Source organism: Canis lupus, chromosome 28 (assembly GCF_003254725.2).
Source record: "Canis lupus dingo isolate Sandy chromosome 28, ASM325472v2, whole genome shotgun sequence".
Lineage (NCBI taxonomy): Eukaryota > Metazoa > Chordata > Mammalia > Carnivora > Canidae > Canis > Canis lupus.
This window is the reverse complement of record NC_064270.1, coordinates 15,945,559-15,969,062: the sequence shown is the minus strand read 5'-3', so window position 1 is coordinate 15,969,062 and position 23,504 is coordinate 15,945,559. Positions and strand designations below refer to the sequence as shown.

General features: G+C 52.6%; 2 protein-coding genes across 2 annotated transcripts; both read left to right on the top strand.

The window, feature by feature from the left end:
* Window positions 1-515: 515 nt before the first annotated feature.
* Window positions 516-10,384, top strand: CALHM3 (calcium homeostasis modulator 3). Its single transcript, XM_025467092.3, is given in 5 exon segments — window positions 516-2,009; window positions 4,272-4,439; window positions 4,441-4,646; window positions 6,506-6,761; window positions 9,370-10,384. Coding segments are annotated over 4 exon segments (1,038 nt in total). The 5' UTR covers window positions 516-2,009; window positions 4,272-4,358; the 3' UTR covers window positions 9,865-10,384.
* Window positions 10,385-18,878: 8,494 nt separating this feature from the next.
* Window positions 18,879-23,158, top strand: CALHM1 (calcium homeostasis modulator 1). The gene is made up of 2 exons (XM_025467090.3): window positions 18,879-19,621; window positions 21,924-23,158. Exons 1-2 carry the CDS (start codon window positions 19,070-19,072, stop codon window positions 22,404-22,406), a joined length of 1,035 nt encoding a protein of 344 aa, XP_025322875.1. The 5' UTR covers window positions 18,879-19,069; the 3' UTR covers window positions 22,407-23,158.
* The last annotated feature ends 346 nt before the right edge of the window (window positions 23,159-23,504 follow it).

The window sequence follows — 23,504 nt, the reverse complement described above, 5'->3', positions numbered from 1 at the left end:
TGCCACAGACAGACCGGAAGGTCCCATCACCAGGATCCTGCAGACACCTCTGTCATCAGGATAGAAGAGAAGACCAGCTCTTAGAGATGGAAAGGGCACCATTGGGACACACCTCCAATGTCTTCCTTTGGAAGGAAAAAGAGAAAAAGAAACCTCAGGGGAGATTGTACTCACTACAGAAATAAGAAAGAGAGCCACACCTGGATTTCCAAAGACACATACTTATGCACACCCTCTATAGATGTATAACACACACATGAACCCACAAGTACAGATACGCCCTGACACATGCGCATGCGTGTACTCACACACACTCACACACTTCAGATACACTGAGTTTCTCTAATGAGGGTACATAGACCTAAAGAACCCTCTCAGTCCCAGGAACTCCAAGACTGGTAAAGCCAATGTTTCTCAAATAATATCCATATTCCTGTTAAAGGAAAAAAAATCTGGAAGACCCCCCCACCAAGATATCTCTGCAAGACCCTCAGAAAATGAAGAGAAACCAAAGACTTGTTCTATGCAGATCTTCCTTTTTTTTTTTTTTAAGATTTTATTTATTCACTTGAGACAGAGAGGCACTGAGAGAGAACATGAGGGGAGAGGGAGAGGGAGAAGTAGACTCCCCGCTGAGCAGGGAGCCCTGACATGGGGCTCGATCCCAGAACCCCAGAATTATGACCTAAGCTGAAGGCAGAGGCTCCGTCATCTGAGCCACGCAGGCGCCCCTTATGCAGATCTTCCAATCACAAGTTAATACATATTGAAAACTGCTAACAAGATTTATGTCACCATTTTTTTATGTCACCATTTAAAATAAAAACAGGATTTGAAAACATGTCCCCAGCATTAAAAGACCCAGAAGAACATAGCCAGAGACCCTTGGAGTGGGGTAGGGGTTTACGTGAAGGCATAATCATGTAGCAAGTCTGCAATTTCAAATCCTCCCACACATGAAAGTAAAGGAAATCTCTCAGATTCTTTGCTCTCTTTCTGCCTCTTCTGGTTCAGCAGACGCCGGCTCCTGGCAACAAAATATGATCCTCCTCCCCTTTTACCTTGTTCCATAACCCCTTTGAATTTTTCTAATAGAAATCGTTTGTGGTTGTACTGGGAAATTTCTAAAATCATTGCTCTAAGCGTAGGTACTTAAAAAACATAGAATTTTTAAAATGTGAAGCTACACCCACACTCTGGAAAATAGTATCTCTTTAAGTTGTGGTGGGCTGACCTGGGAGCTCTGGGTCACCTCCCAGGTTGGAGCTGTGAGAGATAACAGCTGGGATAACCTGGGAGAGAGACCCTGTCTCAGTTTCCTGCAATGTTCTCCCAGAAAGATTGTTTGCTTTTTTCTGAGGGCTCCCTAGGTTATCAGGGGCTAGTGGCTCTTAGGGTCAGCAGCCCAGCAGGTGTGCAGGGCCTGGAAGGCATGGAAGGAGGATCCCAGCTTCCTGCCTAGTTCTGTCCCCACCAGGCTGTGTAACCTTCAAAAGGTGTCCATCCAGCCTCTCTGGAACCCACAGCCACCTGAAGAATGTGGCGGTGGCCGTTTTCAGCCTCATTAGGAGAATGAACCAGGCTAGAGGAGTTTCTCACTCAGTTTCTCACACTTGCATGCCCCTGACGGCCCTCCCACCTTCACCAGGTCCCTCCCCATTTTCCCTCACACGGGTAATCCTGTCTCACAGGACCCAGACGAACACTCTCATTATGCAAAATACAAATAATAAATAAGAACCAGGTTTCTGTCTTTACCTCATTATAAGTATAGACTGCACAAATAGGTATGAAATTTGCAGAACATATTTGGGATAGTCTGACTTGAAAATACAGGCTAAGTGACCTATGCAAAATTTATTTTGCAGGCCCAGGGGTCTCTCAAACAGCTGGGCTGTTATCCTTCAGAAAGGTGAAACCAGGGGAAAGGATGCATCTCAGAGCTGTGGCCTGAGCTGCTGAAGGCCTGAGCTGCCTCTCCAGGGCGACCCCATTGCTGCTGCCGCTGGGTGAGTAGCGACACGCAGTGGCGAATTCATGGTGGGTAGCAGTTCTCCCAAAGAGCACCAGGCGGGCAAGCTGGCTCTGCTCCGTGTGGGCCCTGCAAAGAGTCTGGAAGGATCTACACCAATGCAGGGGCAGGGAGACTCTGGGGATTGCAGTGATGGCAACACGTTCATATTCTTTATTTTTAAATGTTTCATAATGCTGTGATTAATCAGAAAAACTGGAGATTTTTCTCAGAGGTATTTGAGAATAGAGAAACAAGGCTGCTCCATGTCCCTGCAGTAGTCCAGGCGAGTTCCACGGAGATGGGAGAGCTGGACCAGGTCTCTGAGGATGAGCATACGGAAGGATGTTCACCTCCTGTGCCTCCAGGGTTGGTGGGAAGTGGCCTTCATGACCATCAGGACCCTGGGTCTGAGAAAAGGACACCTGGGCTGACACATGAACTTGACTGAGGCCATCGCCCCAAGCCCAGGGTGGGTGCTGGTCCAGGTTGGACAGAGCAAGGGTCAGTGGGATCAGGATCATCCCAGTCCTTGAGGCTTTCTCTGTCTCAGAGGTCACCCTGGGCCGAGCCAGTTTGCCAGAGAGGGTGAGTAGCTGGGGTCTGTCACTTCACCCACCCCCTGTCCACTCTCCAGGCCCAAGGCACCCTGACCCATGACCCCAGGAACAGAGTCTTGTCCTTCTGGGGCACCCTCACTCCTCTCCCCAAGCGAGGCTGCCAAAGTCAGAAGTGGGGGCCAGGAAGACAAGGGTGCTAAGGGGTGGACAGCAGGTGAGGGGAAGGGAAAGATAAAAAGAGGAAGCAACCCGGAGAGAGGGATGGCGACAGAAAGACCCCCAGAAAGACACATGGAGGGACACAAAGAGTCACACACACACACTCTCTCTCTCTCTAAAGAGGTAGAGTCCGAGAGACAAAGACAGAATGAGAGAGAGAGAGAGGGAGAGACAGACAGAAATTAGGGCAGGACCTACATTCCACTCACTGGCTTCCTAGAAGTGTGGATAGGGAGGCAGGTGCAAGCCAAGTGGTGGGCAGAGAGGTCAGAGCCAGAGATGAAATAAAGGGGTCTAGGCATCAGTATCCCAGAGAACAAACATTTGCTGTCACTTGCTATGCACTCAGCACCATGCTAGATGCTACAGAGAAAAAAGCTGCAGGCCACATCCTTGCCCACCCCCCATCTCAGAGGAGGATTAATAACAGGCTGAGGCAGCTTTTCAGGGACCAAAGGGGAGGTAGAGGCTCCTGCAGAGCTGAGGTCACCAGGGTGGGGCTTGGTGACAGGGCTGCACTTGAGCTGCCTCTTAAGAGCAGATTCAAGGAAGGGGCAAGGGTGGTTGAGTAGGAAGGATGGTGTCAGCAAAGGTGTGGAGGTGGGGCATGTGTGGGTACAATGGGAGGGCCTTGAATGCCAAGCTAAGAAAGCTGAGGGAGCTCCTGGTCACACCTGAACACAAGAGTGATGTGATAGAAGCTGTGCTTTAGAGAGACCTGGGCTAGTCAGTGGCCAGACCTGCAGACAGCAAAATAAAACAGAGAAGGTCACAGGCACCCACTGACCCCTCCAGCCCCTTCTCATGACACCTGCTACCTGATACTGAATTCCAGCAGCCCCAGACCCCTGGCCCACACTGAGCTGTTCTCACCTCCATGCCTTTGCCCATGTGGTGTCTTCTGGCAGGAAAGCCTTTCCCTTCCACAGCCCCTAACCCAGCAAATACTGAAACATCATTCAGACTCTTCTCAAGGGTCTTCTCTTTCAGGCAGCCTTGAGGCAGGCGCCAGTGCCCCCTGGGTCCTCCCAGCGTGAAAGTCAATGTGAAGTCTCCCTAGGCTCAGCTGAGTCAAATGGTGTTTTGGACCAAAACCAGAAAATAGAATCAGCCCCATCAGCATCGGTGCCTTACCACACCCCAAATTTGCCTATCCCCCCAAAGAAGCCCCACCAGCTGTCAGGCCCCAGCATCCAAACCCCGAAGACAGGAAGGCATGGGCTGGGGAGGGTGGAGTGACAGGGCAGGGAACATTTGCCTAGAGGTGCTCTGGGCTGGTGTGGCACAGAGCAGTGACTGTTTCCTCCAGAGAGGAGGGGAGTGGCACTGGGGGGCACTCGGGGCTGGACAGGGGGGTCTTCCTGGAGAGAGCTTGCCTCCGCCTGACGCCCTTGGCTGGGCCCCAAGAGGCTGAGCTGGGGGCTGGACATCACCCCTTCCTTGTCCCTTGGAAAAGAAGACTCTCCTCTGCACCCCCCTAGCCCCCAGAGCCATCTGGATTTGCTGGGAAGGTGGTCGAAGCCTCCCTGCTCCCCCCGACAGCCGCCCACCCCCAGCGGGCCTGAGCCATGGAAAAGTTCCGCATGCTCTTCCAGCACTTCCAGTCCAGCTCAGAGTCGGTGATGAACGGCATCTGCTTGCTGCTGGCCTGCGGTCACCGTCAAGCTCTACTCCTCCTTTGACTTCAACTGCCCCTGCCTGGCGCGCTACAACACCCTGTACGGCCTGGGGCTGCTGCTCACACCCCCCCTCGCCCTCTTCCTCTGCGGCCTCCTCGCCAACCGGCAGTCGGTGGTGATGGTTGAGGAGTGGCGCCGGCCCGCGGGGCAGCGGACCAAGGACCCAGGGATCATCAGGTGCGCTCCCACACCACCCACCGTGGGCATTGTCAGGGCCCTCCCCAGTCCCTGCCAGGTGGCTCCCAAAGCCCAGTGATCCTCACGGGTATTGGCAGGGCTCCCCCATGCACCCCCATAGGCACTATCAGGTGTGCCCCCAGTTGGGAAGAGGAGGAGCCCACAGGGGCTCTTCAGCCAGTTTCCACTCTGGAAACAGGTATTTCTGTTCCTGTCATTTGTCACCCTTCCGTGGCCGGTGCTGGAGACCCATGGATGTTATAGGATTCCCAGGTTTTGCGCAGGTCACATCTGTTCGCTGGCCGTAAGTTATCACTCAGTATGTACATGAAGGGCCATCCCGTGACATGCACAGCCAGCTTGCCCACATCGTAGGAGGCGTGATTGGCTTCAAGGCTGAGTTCCCTCTACCTGTGAGCTCCCTGGGGCCAAGGAATGTCACCCGCTGAACCGCTGTGTCCTCAGAGCCTTGCACCTGCTGGGGCACTATATCAAAATCAGTTGATGGACTTTAGCAATTCATAATGCTTCCCGGCCAATATTGAGCACCACCTTGGTCCCACGCTCTGTGCCAAGTGCCATGTGTACACAGCCTCTGAATTCCTACCTTGGCCCTGAGAGGGCTCCAGGATAGACCCGTTTTCCAGGATGAGGCGCCTAAAGCAGAGAGGGTGAGTAACTCAGAGCTCCCACAGCAAGGAAGAAGCATGGCTCAGATTCAAACACAGATGGACTCCCAGTCCAAGCTGGCACCACTGCCCTGAGTGTTTTGGACAAAAGGTCTAAGTGCTCTAGATCTGCGGGCAGTGGCAGGAGGGGCTTGGGGTTTTCAGCCTACTGATCTCTATTTTTGCCCCTGGTCTTGGTATGGACAAATGCAGTGTTCTCAATGTACAGTCATAACAAGTCCCCAGTTCCACCTTCTAACCTCCTTGCCCCTAGAAAACACCAGATCCACCCCTATCCATGATGCATTTATAATTCACTGCTGGGTGGGCCCTGCGCCCTTATACACACCCCCAGCATACACCATTTTATGGTTTGTACACACAAGTCAGAAACAACACCTGCGTGCCCTGCTCAGCAGCCTCTGCTTCATGTTGCACTGGGGGTCCTGTGCTCCCTGTGATTCAGCCACGTGGCAAGGGTCACACACACTGGCCATGCCCTTTGCCTTTTCCCCTGCGGCTCAGGGAGTATAGCACCTCCAGACCTGGAGGGAGGTATCTGAGGCACTGCCTCTAGAAGGATTATTGGGCAGGGCTGTCTACATTTAGGCTCCCCCCAAAAGCAGCTCTGGGGAGAACGTGATCGTGAGTGGACGCCTGGGGTCAGTCCTCCTGGGGACCCTCTGAGAACACAGATAGAACACACTTCTCACCGAGAGTTTAGGAAGATGTGGTCTTTATCCACCAGGCCCCGTCCCTGTGAATTGAAGGTTGATTAGGGTTGTTAACTCTCCTGGCTTCTAGTGACCCCCTCTGGGAGCAGAAACTCCTCCAAAGCCCTCAGGCAGAGCCATGCAGGTAGGTGGTTGAGGTCAGAGGCCCTCAGCCTTGCCTGCATGAATGCAACTGATCACCAAAGATAGAAGTGTCTCTGGCATGGGCAGGGCCTAGAGTAGGAGGCCTACCAATTCCCCAGTGCTCCCATCCTGGGACTGCGGGCAGGACTCTCCTGATCTCCTGGGGCCCTCAGCCCTCCAGCCTCTCTGCCCTCTGCTGCCCGGACCTCTGATGTAAGCTCATCAGGTATCTCCTAGCCCTCCTGGGAAGTCCATCCTTGCCTTTCTCCTACAGCCTTCCTGCTGCAGCTGAATTCCGGCCGCCCTTCGTGACCCTGCCTTCCTCTACCCCTAGGTATATGTGTTCCTCTGTGCTGCAGAGAGCACTGGCTGCCCCCCTTGTCTGGATCCTACTGGCCCTCCTTGATGGCAAGTGCTTCGTGTGTGCCTTTAGCAGTTCCGTGGACCCTGAGAAGTTTCTGGACTTTGCCAACATGACCCCCAGCCAGGTGCAGCTCTTCCTGGCCAAGGTACCCTGCAAGGAGGACGAGCTGGTCAGGGACAGCCCCGCCAGAAAGGCAGTGTCCCGCTACCTACGGTGCCTGTCCCAGGTAATTTGGGTGGTTCTCTCCCAGCCCCGGAAAATCTCCTGCTTTGTTTTCTGAAGGGCATGGGATGAGGAGGTATGAGTGGTTCCCTAGGGCCCCTCTCTGCTGCTGGAAACACAACCAAGCAGATGGCCCCTGGGAGGATCAGGAGCATGATCCCTAAACAGGACTCCATTGGGCCTTAAGAAGCACACACTTTGCTATCAACATTAACTCACCCCAGGGCAGAGACCAGGTGCCCGTACCCTCCAGGAGTCAGCTAGTTCCATCCCCAGGAAGCTAGATGACAAAAGCACTGGAGATACACTGCTCTGCCCTGCCCCCCACCCCATAGGCACATTCTTGCCACCTCTCAGGAATAATACTAATTACCATTTATTGAGCACCTATGTATCAGGCACTGTGTTAAGCATTTCATATGCATGACTTCATTTATTCTCAGAATAACCTGATGAGATGGGTATAATTATTATCATCCCATTTTGCAGATAAGGAAACTGAGGTCCTGAGAGTTTAGTTCACAGACCCAAGTTGCACTGCTCACAGGAGACAGGGCAGGGATCTGAAGTGTCATCACTCCAAGCCCTCTGAACCACCTCACTGCAATGCAGGTCCTCCCCAGGCCCCTAGCTCCCCACACTGGCATCCATTCCATCACCCTGGGGGCAGACTCCAGCCCCACCCCCCAGCCCAGACTCCAGATTCCTCCCAGAGGCCAGCTGGGGCTGGGTCCCCACAAAAGTATTTACATCAACCCATGGCATGCAGAGCACAGGCTGGGGCTACAGGGAATAAAAACACAACCCAGCCCTTTGTGGGAGCCAAGACAAGTGCATGATGGAGACAGGACCGGTGCTCAGGACACATCTGATTCTGGGTCAGACTCTGCCTTAGCCACATTACTCCCCCATCTAGGTCTCAGCGTCTCAAAATCAAGGGAGGTTTGGACTCCTCCACGTGGATGAGCCCTGCAGGCTTAAACTCTCTGGGCTCTCACTAGTTCACCAGAAAGAGCATTGAATTTTCAGGCACACCAAGGTTTGAATCCTGACTCAGATGTAGGTTATCGGGCACATTAAATGCTCCTCACGTGTAAAACACTCACATGACTATTTTACGTTGGTAGGAGGAAGGGGAGATCCTGAGAGAGGCCAAATGAGAGAGCTTTGTAAACCAGATCTACAAATGATAAGGGTTCATATGTCTTTGTGACTTAGAGGAGTGATTTCTCTGCCCCAGGAGCACACAGTTTCTCTGGTCTTAAGCACAGCCTTGGAGAGACTAAAGCTTTGGGTGGGCAGAGAGGAGGGAGAGGCGTCGGGCAGGTGTGGGCTCCAAACTCAGGGAACTCTTCAAGTCTTTCCTCACACTTGCCCTGGAACACTGTCCCCTGTTTGTATCGTATATAACTATTACTCAGCTTCCAGGTCTCAGCAACCACCCCACTGTTCCCTTGAGTCCTCAAGTTCAGATTGGGTGTCCCTCCTCTGTATTCCCGTGACCCCCTATACATCTCTCAACATAGCATTCAGCCAATCTATCACCGTTTCCTTGTTTCCTCCACTAAAGTGTGAGGTCCCCAGTGCCTCTTCCAAAATATAGGACAGGTGGCTGCATAGATGGGATGCATAAGCACCTGTGAGGATAGGTGAAGGACGGGATAAAAAAAAAAGGATGATGGATGGATGGATGAATGAGTGGGTGGATGATGGGTGGGTGGGTAGATGGGTGGGTTGAGTGTAAGGAGGCAAAACTCTGCCTCCATGCATCTTAGGTTTCCAGCTGAGACTCTAACAAAAAAGTTAACAGGAGGAAAACCCAGTTTATTAATGTGCCCAGTGCATATCACATGGGAGAAACCTAAAACAAAGAAAGAGTAACTCAAAGTGGTGGCTTAGAACTGCAGCTTATCTGCCATCTTCAAAAAGAGCAATGCCTTTGTAGAGCAATGACAGGATGAAGGAGAGCAGTGTCTGGCTCCAAGGGCAGAAATTGTGGAAGGTCAATAGATAACCAGAAGCTACGTGAGGTTTGTCAGCAGATTCCTCTGGTGTTGTCTCTGGGCAGATAAGAATTGTTTCCTAGTAAAAGGAGAATATATTTCCTGCCTTAGGCACAAAAGAGGAGGGTAAAGATAACTGTTCCTAGGGTTGCTGCTTCCTGTCTTCCATTCAAGATAATTTTTATGTCAAAGAGTCATATTTTGGGGTGACATTCTGGTTTCCTTCAGGAAGAAGGTTGGGAGGATGAATGAAGGGTGGGTGGATAAATGGAAGAAAGGATGAGAGTATGGAAACATGAGTGGATGGGTAGGAGGATGTATGATGTACAGACAGAAGGTCCGAGGCGACGATGGCTGGATGGGATGCTGATAGATACGTAGGTGAGAGGATAGACGGCTGAACCAATGGGTGGAGAAAGAGTTGGACAGACAGATGGATGCAAGGATGAGACTGAATGCAAGTGAGGATGGGTGGAAGTGGTTGGTAGGAGGGATGAGTAAATGGGAACATGGATAGATTTGGGGAGAGATGGGAGGGATAAGGAAAGGGAGAGACTTTGGAACACCCTTGCCGCGCTGTATAGCACCCGGCCTCACCCCTGCCCCCAGGCCATCGGCTGGAGCATCACCCTGCTCCTGATCATCGTGGCCTTCCTGGCCCGCTGCCTGAGGCCTTGCTTCGACCAGACAGTCTTCCTGCAGCGCAGATACTGGAGCAACTATGTGGACCTGGAGCAGAAGCTCTTCGACGAGACGTGCTGTGAGCACGCGCGGGACTTCGCGCACCGCTGCGTGCTGCACTTCTTCGCCAGCATGCAGAGTGAGATGCGGGCCCGCGGGCTGCGCCGGGACACCGCGGCAGGGCGCCCCGAGCCCCCCCTGGTGCCCAACGGCCCCGACGGCCTGGATGGCGACGGTGGCGGCAAGGCCCACCTGCGGGCGGTCTCCAGCCGGGAGCAGGTGGACCGCCTCCTGAGCACGTGGTACTCCAGCAAACCACCGCTCGACCTCGTGGCATCCCCTGGGCTCCGGGCGGGTGGCCTCAGCCACCGAGCCGCCACGGTGGCCCTGGGCACCAGGCTGCCCCAGCACACTGACGTGTAGAGACCCCAGCGGGGAATGCCCCCCTAGCAACCATCTGGGGCCTTTCCGGGCTATGGGGACCCCCAGGCAGGGCAACCTAACCCTTGCTGGGCTCCTTCCTCAAAATGGCTTGGCCTCTGGCGAGTTTCAGGGTGTGGCCTCCAGCATGCTCTAGGGCAGGGCTTCACAAACTTTAAGATGCTCACTGTTGCCTGGAGCTCTTGTTAAATGCAGATTCGGATTCAGTGCATCTAGGACTAGGTCCCATATTGCATCTCTGTCAGGCTCCTGGGTGATACACTTGTGAACTAGCAAGAGTCTAAGTAGATCTGCTGTGCATTCTGGATCCTAGATGTACAGATTCTAAATTAAAAATAATAATATAGGGATCCCTGGGTGGCACAGTGGTTTGGCGCCTGCCTTTGGCCCAGGGCGCGATCCTGGAGACCCGGGATCGAATCCCACATCGGGCTCCCGGTGCATGGAGCCTGCTTCTCCCTCTGCCTGTGTCTCTGCCTCTCTTTCTCTCTCTGTGTGTGACTATCATAAGTAAATAAAATTAAAAAAAAAAAATAATATAATAACATCTAACATGTTTGCCATATGCCAGGCATTGTTTTAAGGTCTTTACATATGTAACTCGTTTAATCCTCGTGATAACCTCATGAAGCAGGATGATTATTAGCCCCATTTTAAAGAAGAAAACTAAGGCCAAAAGAGGTTAAGTTGCTCAAGGTCACCCATGGAGAAGCTGGAATTTGATCCCAGGCGTCCTGGCTGCTACAGAAGTCTCAGCCCTCTAGATAGTTTGTGTATTTGTTTTCAGCGCTCTGGTTGGGTTTCCTGCAGCTTCCCCTGAGTTTCTCTGAGTAATAACTAGCAAGTTCCAGGTGTGTGGTGCAGGGAACAGATCTGAAAATCAGGGCAGGGGTGGGCCCAGACATGCCTACACTGACCAAGCACCCCAGGTGATTTGATAAGTGCCAATGTTTTGTTTTGTTTTTTAAGACTTATTTAGTTATTTATTTCAGAGAGACAACAAGAGAGCAGGTGAAGGGCAGAGGGAGAGGGAGTGTCATGCAGACTCCCCGCTGAGCACAGAGTCCAATGTGGGGCTGGATCCCACCACTCTGAGATCATGACCTGAGCTGGAACCAAGAGCCCAATGCTTAACCGACTGCACCATGCAGGCGTTCCAATGTTTAAGACCTCTGCGCCAAGTGTGAGTGTTGGGCCTGGCTAGGAAGGAAAACCCTTGAAACACCAGGGTTAAGTCTTGCTGGAAGAACTACCACTCAGTCTCTGGCAGCCCAAACAGGAAAGGTGGGGAAGATCTAGCCTTGGAGCAACTCTGGACCTCTGCCCCTCCCTGATGACTCATTCATCTCTCTCTCTCTCTCTCTCTCTCTCTCTCTCTCACACACACACACACACACACACTCACTCATTCACTCACTCATACAAACACATCCTGCTATGGCCTCCATCAGCACAGATGGTAACCACAGATATGCAAAGCTGAGTTCCCCCCATGCTTTTCTGGTCCTCAGGGCCTGGAAGGCAGTTCAGGGGCCCCTGGATGTCCCCCTGGAGCCCAGCCGCCCTCCATATCAGGCAATCTCTGCTCTCCTGCCCTCCATATCAGGCAATCTCTGCTCTCCTGTGCTCTTGCCAAGAGACTTGTATGACCAGATAATCTTTGCAGCTCAGCCTCCCTCCACCTACTGTGCTGTGGTCAGACCATGCAAATGTCTGAAACAGAGCATGATTTAACCAAAGTGTTAGCAGGGATTGGATGGGAAGGAAGGAGAGGGATCTTAGAGATAGCCCAGTCAGCTCAGGGTAAGGGGCTCAGAGACCCCACTTTGAGCTGCAAGGAAGCAGCATTTGGCCCAGTAAAAAGCCACTGACTGCAGTCAATACCCTACCTTCTTGTACTGTGCACTTATAAAGCACCGAGTGCACAGAAAGCATTGTGTCAGGAAATAGGAAAGAAAGAATACACGGATGATGTAACCTGCCCTCACGGAGCTCACTGTCATACAGGGACAGAGCTGGATACAGAAACAATTATAACCAAATAATTATACCAAAGAAAAATGTATAAGTGATATGATAGAGGCAAGCCACGTGCCACAGAGATTTAGCATGGAGAAGAATGGCTCCAAGCTGTGGGATCAGGGAAGGCTCCTTTTGAATGAGTCTAGAAGGAGAGGGAGGGTTTTGACAAGTGGAGAGAGAGTTGGGGGTGGGGTCACAGGGCACCTACAGGGAGGAAACAGCAAGAACAAAGGCAAAGAATTGGGAAAGGAGGCAGCATATGTGTCATTTATTCATTCAGCAAATATTGATGGAATGCCCAGAGTGCCAGAGAATAGGACAGATAACATCTCTCTTTTTTTTTTTTTAAGATTTTATTTATTCATGAGAGACACAGAGAGCGACAGAGACACAGGCAGAGGGAGAGGCAGACTTCTCACAGGGAGCCAGATACAGAACTTGATCCCAGGACCCCGTGATCACGACCTGAGCCAAAGGCAGACACTTAACCTCTGTGCCACCCAGGCGTCCCAAGTGCTCTTTTTTCTTTTTTTAAATTTATTCATGAGAGACAGAGAGAGAGAGAGAGTGAGAGAGAGAGAGAGAGATACAGGCAGAGGGAGAAGCAGGCTCCAAGCAGGGAGCCCCATGTGGGACTCGATCCTGGGTCTCCAGGATCACACCCTGGGCTGAAGGCGGCACTAAACCACTGAGCCACTCGGGCTGCCCAAGAGCTCTGTCTTAATGGCATTTCCAGTCTGGAAGGGAGAGATGATGTGATCTAGTGAGCACACAACCAAATGCAGAGGTGTGCCGTTCAGCCTGGTGAAAGCAAAGGAGCTTGGCTAGGGGGCCAAGGAGCCCACTTCTGATGAGTCCCATCAAGAATTGCTCTCGATGGGCAGCCCGGGTGGCTCAGCGGTTTAGCGCCGCCTTCAGCCCAGGGCCTGATCCTGGAGACCTGGGATCAAGTCCCACATCGGGCTCCCTGCATGGAGCCTGCTTCTCCCTCTGCCTGTGTCTCTGCCTCTCTCTCTCTGTGTTCTCATGAATAAATAAATAAAATCTTAAAAAAAAAAAATTGCTCCCGAGCCCTGCATCCCGTGACACATTCTCTGGCTCCTCGGCCCCTGACAGCTCTCAAATGTGTCCTTACCCTTCAGTCCCCAAATTGGTTTCCAATTCAAACCTCTTTGCCATTGTCCATCCACCATTTGCTCACATCCCATGAGAGTGAGATGCCTGGAGCAGTGCATGCCACCCAACGAGGGAGTGGGGGACATGCTGGAAGGCTCCCACCTGCTCTCAAAGACCCTCATCTCCCTGGAAAGCAGCCATCATGAGTGCCCAAGCTCATCACCCCAGCCCCAGCCAACTCTGGGTGGTACCCCTCCCGACCATGCCCTGCACAGAGGGCCTGTCTCCTGGGAGACACAGTGGCCAGCTGGGCAAGGCAGAAATGTACTAGAAGCTGCCTGGACAGGTGCAGTTCTGCAAGGAAAAGGAGTCTTGGGAGTTTAGGTCAGGACTGTGGCTTGATCCAGCAGGCAACTAGACATGAGAGGCAACTGCATGCCTGCAAGGTCAGGAGGAAGGACATGGCATGGATGTTTAAGCATGCAGGAATGGGCAGGGCCAGCAAGAGAGAGGCTTGAGTGAGAAGAGGAAGGAACAAGAACTTCAGAGCTTTGAAGGAGAAAGAGGGGGCAGTAAATGAGAGAAAAAGGAAAAATCACAGAGGAAAAGTCCCGAAGAATGCCAGAGACAAGTAAATTTCACAATGGGGGAAGGCTATACAATAAATCCAGAGCTTCAGGGAGATCCAGGAGTGGGAGAACTAAAGGATTATCATTGGTTTTTGGTAACTCTGTAGGGCAGAGGACTGCTCACCCAGGAAGGTGTCCTGGTGAGGCAGATGGGACAGGGGTTCTGTAGGATTCATATAAATCCGTGGGCAGTGCCTAACTCCCTGCCCCCCAACACACCCCCAGGGTTATAAAGGACAGGTGGGAGGTTTGGAACTTGCCCTGTTTTAGGATACTGATGTGGGAGGGACCCTTAGCACCCCAACATAGAAAGAGGCACCAGGACCTGAAAAGTATGACGAGAATAGAGGAATCATGTCCACACTAACACGCTTCCACTTCCAGGGTGCCATAGGAAGTAAAGGAGTTCTCTGCTGACAGCCTGACTCTGCCTGGTCCTTTGAGGCCAGATGAAATGACCTGTCCTTATCTCTGCTTGATCTGCTCTGCAGGGGGGAGGGCAGAGAGGGCTGTAGGATGGGGAGAGTGCCCCTGAAGCTCTAGAGGAGAGCAACAGAAAGTGGTCTGGGTGGTAACTGGTAGCAGGGCGGAGGGGACATTGGTTGTTACCATGGTAATGAGCTTTGAGTGGGCACCAGCCCCTCCTGAGCACCCCTCCTTGCACCCAGCCACCCTTCACATGAAGGAGGACCTGCTCTTCAGAACCTCCCCACCCTGCTCACAGAATCCAATCTGGTGGCAAGCCCAGAGCCAGAGTGACAGGACTATCTCCTCTCTGTGTCTGAATTCCTCCCTCACTGAGCATCTACTAAACCAGCCACACTGGGCTGAGCATTAGGAACACAGCAGTGAACGAAAGAGGCATCAGTATCAGCTTTCGACACACACTTGTGCTCTCCTACGCAAATCAGAGATTTTCCTAGAGGTTCGGCACCCACTCTCCAGAGGCCCCCTTTGCATGCTACTTTTCATGCCACTCTTCACTCCTCCAACCCGGAGGGGACTCGGCAGCACTGGCATGGGTGTCAGGACAACTCCTGGGGGCAGGAGGTGAAGGGACTGGTGCTCATCCCACAGTGGTAGCCGTGGCTGAGTTTGTCACCCAAGGCATCCAAAAGTTTGAGCAGGGACATGACATTCCTGTTTTCCATTTATACCCAGTCACACTCTAGGAGCTACAGGGCAGAGGCGAGAAAGACACAGAGCACTGCTAGCTGCACCACTGAAGACCATACTGCAGCAGATAAGAATTGTGGGCCCCAAGTCTGCCTCCTGGTCCCTGGAACCTGGGAGTGTGTTACCTGCAAAAGGGACTTTGCAGATGTGATTGTGTTAAAAGTCTTGATGGGGAGACTATCCTGGATTAGCCAGAACTACCCATGCAATCAGGGTCCTTAGAAGAGGGTGGTGGGAGGATCATGGGAAGAGAAGTGACACAGAAGCAGAGGCCGAAGGGACGTGGGGTTGTGAGCCAGGAGATGTGTGTATCTTCTCCAAGCCAGGGAAGGCTGGGAAATGGATTCCCCCCTGGAGCATAGCCTACCAGCCCCTTAATGATTTTAAGCCCATTGTGACCTCTTTCAGACTCCTGACTGCCTCTTCCCTCCCCCAGAACTATGAGAAAATACACTTGTGTTGTTTTAAGCCAATGAACTTGTGGTAATTTTCTATAGTAATAGGAAACGAATATAGATTTTCAAAATGCACCACTGATGTTCAAGTGCAGAATTGATCATTATTACCATTCCAAGGTTATAAGGGTCCTCTACTTGAGAACTGGCTGGGGGCCCAGGGCTGCACTCAACTCCTCCCTGCAGCAGCCCCCCTGAGGCTCACCACAGCCTGAGAGGTAAGCTCTTTAATTCTCCCTGTTCCACAGATGAGCAGCCTGTGTCCCTTCTGTGGTCGCTGACACAGTTCTGGCCTTAGCTATGACTCAACAGGCCACTTCCACCTTCTCCCCAGTAGGGAGAGGTTCCTAATCTTCCCATCCCAGTGGATCAACACACTGATAACACTGGTACAAGACACTGAGGCAAACTTAAGGGCTTTGGAGACATCTATACAGGGCCTGGTGGAAAAAAAAATTACATCTTCCTTATATAATTGTGGTAAGAAAAATGTGGTACAAAGTACTAGGAAAGTTATTAAATACTGAATTGGTATAAAACATCCTAATGAAGTCTCCCAGATCTCTCAGAATGAGAAATATGAGCTGGCTTCAGTGAGCACAACTTTTTAACATCAGATTCTTTTTTTTTTTTTTTTTTTTTTGCTTGAAATAATCACAGGCATTTCCTATTCAAGGCTCTTTTCTCTAATTGTGATATAATTGACATATAACATGTTGGTGTCAGGTGCACACAACATAATGATTAGATATTTGTATATATTGCAAAATGATCACCACAATAAGTCTAGTTAACATTCATCACCACACACAGTTACAATTTTTTTTCCTGAGAAGAACATCTAAGATCCAACTTTCAAATATGTGATATAGAATTATTAACTATTGACACCAAGCCATATATTACATCCTCATGACTTATTTATTTTATAACTGGAAGTTTGTTTTGACCTCCTCCCATTTATCCCACCCCCACGAAGGCTTTTTAATGACGATCTTTTCAAAAATTTACAAGAGTTTGAATGGTATGTAAAGAATCTAACACACATTTACTTGGAAGAACTGTAAACAAAATTCTTGTGATAATAATAGGCTTAGAATCCAGTTAAACTGGGTTTTGGAGGGATATTTGGTGGTTTGTTTTTTTTTTTTAATTTATTTATGAGAGAGAGAACATACACTGTGGGGGGCAGAGGGAGAGGGAAAAGCAAACTTCCCGCTGAGCAGGGAGCCAGATGCAGGGTAGGGGGTTGCGGGGGTCAGGGGTGTGCGGATCCCAGGACCTTGGGATCATGACCTGAGCAGAAGGCAGATGCTTAACTGTATGAGCCACCCAGGAACCCCACGAAACAAACCGTTTCATATCAAGTTTTTTTTTAAGATTTTATATATTTGTTAGAGAGAGAGAGAGAGAGAGAGGGAGAGAGAGAGAATGCACATACACAAGCAGGGGGAGAGGGAGAAGCAGGCTCTCCACCAAGCAGAGAGCCTTATGTGTGGCTTGATCCCATGACCCCGGGATCATGACGCAAGCTGAAGGCAGGTGCTTAGCTGACTGAGCCAACCCAGGTACCCCTATATCAAGTATTTTTTTTAAATGTTGAAGTTAGAATTCGCAGAGAATGTGTGCCACATGGCATATAGTAAAAAAGAGGTTAGAACTGATAGCCAACTTGGATGCCACTAAAAGGGCACATGAGCTACTAACAAGGAGCCATGTCCAGTATAGAAAACAGAGATTCCAGGCAGCACCTGGAGCCATACTCCTGAGCTCCTGCACCACCCCACCTGGAGCTGGATGGGGTGCCAGCCCCTCAGAACCTTGTCCTCCGCACACATTGATGTTGCAGTAGATGTCTGGGGGCAGACACCTCTTTGGCTGGATCTCCCTCATCCTGCTCTCCACCTGTGGGTGCACCCCTGGAGAGCCCCCAAAAAGGGCCCCCCAGGGGCCACCAGCCAAGGTGCTCCAGTCTGAGGACTGAGGAGGGCAACATCCTTCCCCATCAAATTCTACTTGTGATTCACTAGCATTTCCATCCAAACTAGAACAGTTGAACCTGATTCAGCCAGAGAAGAAAAGCCTAATAAAACTTCCCTGCCCCCTCCTTCCCTAACTCCCATCTAGTCTGAATTCATTTTTTTTTAAGATTTTATTTATTTATTCATGAGAGACATTGAGAGAGCAGAGACATAGGCAGAGGGAGAAGCAGGTGCCCTGCAGGGAGCCCGATACAGGACTCGATCCCAAGACCCTGGGTTCACGACCTGAGCCAAAGGCAGATGCTCAACCACTGAGCCACCCAGGTGCCTCCTAGTCTGAATTCAAATCCCACTCCTCCACCTACAAGCCATGGGACCTTTAGCTAGTAACTTAACTTGAGCCTCAGTTCCCAGGTCTGTAGAATGGGGACAGTAACACCTATCCCATAGGATTGTATGAGCGCTACACAGGGTGATGCATGTGCAGTGCTGGCATCAGGCCTGACACAAGGGAAGCCCCAGACAGTGGTATTCTTGTGGGTCATACAGAGACACACAAAGACCTCTCCTATGGTCATTTGCACACATGCAGATACACAGAGGCCCAAAGCCACAGGGAGCTCACACATGGGCACACACAGGGACACACAGATCTGAAGGCCCCACCTGGCCTCCCCATCCAGGCTCTTGCTCTGCTTCAGCTCCATTTGGTTGGAGCTGGATCTGACCTGTTTTTCTGGGAGAGCTGGCAACATCAAAGGGAGTCCTTTAAGCTCCACCTCACTTGGATATGGTGGTGAAGGGGCCCTGGCCTGGTTCCCCAGATACTCTGCAGGCCACAGCTCCAGGCATGAACCCCACAGCACCACCCCCTTAATTTCTGATCTGGGGGAGTAGAAGTAGAAGATGCAGTCAGGAAAGGATGTGTCATCCATAGTCCATGAACACACAGACACACCCACAGAGACACAAGCAATCAGGACAGATTTAAATATTAAAAGCAACAGGACAGAAAAGCACCTGCATTATGCTCACAGGCATAGCTCCCTGCCCAGCCAGGAGGGGACCTGGCAATCTTGCAGATTGCAATCCTCTGGCTCCAAATTCAGGGATTTTTGTACTATGCCAGCCCGCATTAGCACTATCTCCTCTACCACCACCACCACCACCATTGTCCCCGCTGTGACCAGCATCACCACCCCCAACAGCATTGCCATCCTCGCCACTACATCACTACAACCACCATCACCAACGCTACCCCATCACCATCACCACCGCCACCACCATCACTGTCGTCACCACCTTCTACATCACTGTTTGAACCGATGGAGGAGCCCTCATGAACCCTGATACAGCATGGAGGAAAGACCCAATGGGAAGGGAAGAAGAAGGAAGCAGAAGGTCCAGAAGCTCAGGCCCTGCCACAGCCCTGGATTCTCGCAAATTCCAGCTCTGCGGGAGACAGGGTCTCCCCGGCCTGCGTCTGAGCCTCGTTCCCTTCCCTCCTCCCACACCCCGAGAGCCGAGAGCCGAGCCGGGCTCCAGCGGGTGTGGCCCTCGTGGTTCCCCAGTGACGGGAGGGGCAGGACCCTGGCCGCGCCCGCGGGATTGGCTGACTCGCGCCCTCGCCGCCAGCCCCCGCCTGGACGGTTTCCCGAAGAGACGGTGGACAGTGGCCCGAGCCACCGCCCCGAGCTCTGGCCGCCTCAGCCATGAGGTGGGCACCCGGCGGGCGGAGCGGGCCCCGGGGGCCCCCCTGAAGCCGTGGTGACGAGGGACGAGGCCGCCGGGCGCCGAAGGGGGCACCATGGACAAGTTCCGGATGATCTTCCAGTTCCTGCAGTCCAACCAGGAGTCCTTCATGAACGGCGTCTGCGGCATCATGGCCCTGGCCAGCGCCCAGGTGTACTCCGCCTTCGATTTCAACTGCCCCTGCCTGCCCGGCTACAACGCGGCCTACAGCGCGGGCATCCTGCTGGCGCCGCCGCTCGTGCTCTTCCTGCTCGGCCTGGTCATGAACAACAACGTGTCCGTGCTGGCGGAGGAGTGGAAGCGGCCGCCGGGCCGCAGGGCCAAGGACCCCGCCGTGCTGCGCTACATGTTCTGCTCCATGGCCCAGCGCGCCCTCATCGCACCCGTCGTCTGGGTGGCCGTCACGCTGCTGGATGGCAAGTGCTTCCTCTGTGCCTTCTGCACCGCCGTACCAGTGACCGTGCTGGGCAACGGCAGCCTGGCCCCTGGCCTGCCTCCACCCGAGCTCGCCCGCCTGCTGGCCCGGGTGCCCTGCCCTGACATCTATGACGGCGACTGGCTGCTGGCCCGCGAGGTGGCCGTGCGCTACCTGCGCTGCATCTCCCAGGTGAGGGGGCAGCACAGCCTCGGCCTGGGTCTCCCCTCGCAGCCCGGGGTCCCTCTGGCAAGGTCCAATCCCCCTCCTCTTGAAATGAGGCTTCCTCAGGGCACAGTCACGTTTTCCCGATAGATTGGAGCTTCCCAGGCTGGGCTGGGTCTCCTCTCAGAGAGGAGCTCTTTGGGGCAGGAGCATATCTTCCCAACTGAGGCCAGGGCTTCTGAAGGCAGAGCTGTGTGTCTTCTCTGCATCAGTGCTGTCTGGAAAAAGTACGATGGCTACCTCAGTCCCGAGGCCTCTGTCCCTAGAGTGGACCCAACAGCTCAGCCAACCCCACATTCTCCATCCTGAGCTCCAATGGGGAAGCCTGGCATATATATTTTTTAAAGATCTTATTTATTTATTCATGAGAGACACAGAGAGAGAGAGAGAGAGAGAGAAAAGCAGAGACACAGGCAGAGGGAGAAGCAGGCTCCATGCAGGGAGCCTGACGTGGGACTTGATCCCAGGTTACCAGGATCAGGCCCTGGGCTGAAGGCAGCGCTAAACCGCTGAGCCACCCGGTCTGCCCAAGCCTGGTGTATTTGCATCCTTTTCTTCTTCCAGGCTGAGGCAGTGGTGAGGCAGATGGGTGGCTGGGCCATTTGGGTACATTTCCCTGCCAAATGTCCCCAGCAGGTGCCTCCCTACTCAGGGAGTGGGATCCAAGGGTCCTGGTGCTCTGGAAGGGAGGGCTTGGGTGAAGGGGATGCACTGTTGGGATGTGCCCTAAAGGTAGGGTTGGAGGGCCCACTGACTGGAAATATAGAGCTTGGTCCCCCCAGCCCCACTCCTTTGTCTTCTGGACCCTCTGGACCCTCCCCTGTCTAAGCCTCCAGGCCTCCCCTGCAATCACTGCAGCACAAGAAGAAAGCAGCAGCATGTCCTTACAGCAGATGGACCAGGGGCTGTCAGGGAAGGGGCAGGGAGCCAGGGCTAAAGGAACACTCTGCTCTGGCAAGTCCAGACCCCTGGCTCCCTGGCTCCAGCCCTCCTGTGGGGCCCACGTCTCCACCCAATGCCCCATGTGAATGTCACGCTCTGAGTGTACAAGCTCTGCTTCCCTCCAAACCACTTCCTCCCTGTGGGCACTTGTGCTATTGTACCAGGCCTCAGGGCCTGGGACAGCTGTTCCTCTACCTGACCTTTAAACCACTGCATCATGAACTAAGAGGTCCCCTAGAGGACAGACTGCCTGGCCTATAGACATGTTTTGCCTGGCCTGCTGAGTGAATTCAGAATTCAGTCTTGGAATTTTGGAAAACCAGACATTTTCACATAAAGATCAGATTCCTAGCTGTACGTGAAATCTGAGGAGACCCAGCTTCATGGGGTCCACATTTCGTCTATGACCAGCACATGGGTTTTCCCCCAGACCAAGCTCATGCAGAGCAGCTTCCCAGCCCGTATTTGCTCAGCCACAACCCCCTGACCCCAATTATAGACATTTACCCGCCCCTCACATCTGACCAAAGGCTTCTCTGTGTAGCTGGGGGCTGATCCGGGAGCCCAGGTGAGGAGAGCCTCCTGCCCCATGCCTGACGGTGAATTATTGGCAGATTGGATCTAGCACCCAAATGTCTAGTGCTCTTCAGCAGAGTTCGAGCAAGTGTCTTGTTTGTTTCTTGAGGGTCCAGCTCAGAGCCCACACAGAGGAGGCTCATTTAGTGCTGGCTACCAAAAGGCAGACAATACCAGGAGCCAGAGAAGACATACAAAGCTCAGAAGAGGAAGGGTCACTATGGCCCTGGGAGGTCAAGGAAAAGGCATATGGGTAGCAAGGGCCCATTGACATGATAATAGTGGCTAATGGTTACTGAACACTAACTATGGACCAGGCACTGCACTGTTCATGATCACATTTAGTCCTCACAAAAACCCTGTGAGAATGTACCATTAGCAGCCCCATTTTATAGGTGGGGAGACCAAGGTATCTAACAGAGAAGTTAGATACTTTGCTCCTGGTCAACTAATAAGGACTGGAGACAGGGTCCAAAACCAGGTTGCCTAGTTCCAAGGTCTGCCCAGTTAACTCCTGTGTATTGAGTGCCAGGCCTACACACGGGGCATTTTACTCGCAGGATCCCATTTCCATGAGATGGTGTATCTATGCCCATTTGACAGAAAAGGAAAATCGAGTCCAAGAGGTGAATTCATTTACTCCTCAGTACTCTTTTCCCTAAAAGTCCTGATCCAGAGTGCTTGGGGATTTTAGACAGGCTTGGGGGGCCAGAGGGCAGTGCCAGTCAACTCCCCGCTGTCTCCCCTGCAGGCACTGGGCTGGTCCTTTGTGCTGCTGACCACGCTGCTGGCCTTCGTCGTGCGCTCCGTGCGACCCTGCTTCACACAGGCTGCCTTCCTCAAAAGCAAGTACTGGTCCCACTATATTGACATCGAGCGCAAGCTCTTTGATGAGACGTGCACAGAGCACGCCAAGGCCTTCGCCAAGGTCTGCATCCAGCAGTTCTTTGAGGCGGTGAACCATGACCTGGAGTTGGGTCATGCCCACGGGGCACTGGCCACAGCCCCTGCTGGCTCAGCTGCCCCGGCGACCACTGACGGGGCTGAGGAGGAGAGGGAGAAGCTGCGCGGCATCACGGATCAAGGCACCATGAATAGGCTGCTCACGAGCTGGCACAAATGCAAGCCGCCCTTGCAGCTGGGCCAGGAGGAGCCACTGATGGGCAACGGCTGGGCAGGAGGCAGGCCCCGGCCTCCACGCAAGGAGGTGGCCACCTACTTCAGCGGAGTGTGAACCGTGGCCAAGTGAAGAAACGGGAATGGGGTATGAGCCCACAGCCTCTCAGACCCCCAAACCAGATGGAAAATGAAGCCTGCAGGTGTGGGTGGTAAGCCCCTAGAGCAGACCTAGGCGCCCAGGCATTCACCTGTCCGTAGAAGCAGGAAACTTGGAGCTGGAAGGGGACAGCAATCCTCCAGCTGTGACCCAGCAGTATTAGTCAGAAGGGTTCAGAACTGGCTGGGGAGGGACAAGCCCCCACCTGCCCAGCCCCTCTCCAGCTACTTCAGCCCTGCCTCACTGTCTCCTCTCAGGTCCTACAGCCACTCTGGCTGTGAATTTTTACAACCTCTGTCCCTCATCCTCAAGGCTCAGGGAGTGGGAGGGCGTCCAGCTGCCTCACAAAGCAGGAATCCTCTGCTTTTGGTTAGGCTCCTGAATGAGGCTGAGAGTGGGTTGTAAGGACATGGCACACAGCTTCACCTGATGTAACACACCTGCTGCGACAGGGGATGAGACAAGATGCCAGAAGTTAGGTCTACTCAGGAGAAACCAGAGTGTGTGCTCACCATGGAGGCCACCCTATAATCGTCAAGTGGATTGCACGTTTATTTAATACTGAGCACTAAGTCTTCCTGTCTTACCCATTTGAGAGGCTACAACCAAACACCTACACCTCAGAGACTGAGTAGCTTATATGCAACAGTTTACTTCTCATAGTTCTGGAAGCTGGAAGTCCAACAACATGGCTCTGGCATGGTCACGTTCTGATGGAGGCCTTCTTCCTCGTTCAAAGTCAATGCCCTCTGGCTGTGTCCTCACAAAGTAGAAGGGGCAAGCGTCTTTTCAAGGCACTAATTCCGTTCATGAGGCTCTGCTCTCATGAATTAAGCACCTCCTAAAGGGCCCACCCCTTAATACCATCACCTTTGGGGGTTAAGATTCAGCCCCTGAATCTGACCATACCAACATCCCTTGGAGGGATCCTTGGAGACCACCTGAACACCTTCACATCCAAATCTCAGGGGGAAATCAGACCAGCCCAGAACTTGGACATTTAGAAAAGAAGCTGATATATTCCCCATTTTCTCAAAAACCTTGGGGAGGGGGCTC

What these genes read in the sequence shown, in the direction of transcription:
- CALHM1 (XM_025467090.3), top strand. Translation starts at nt 19,070, where the DNA reads ATGGACAAGTTCCGGATGATCTTCCAGTTCCTGCAGTCCAACCAGGAG. An exon ending in ACCTGCGCTGCATCTCCCAG is followed by an intron (nt 19,622 to 21,923) that starts GTGAGGGGGCAG and finishes TCTCCCCTGCAG; the next exon opens with GCACTGGGCTGGTCCTTTGT.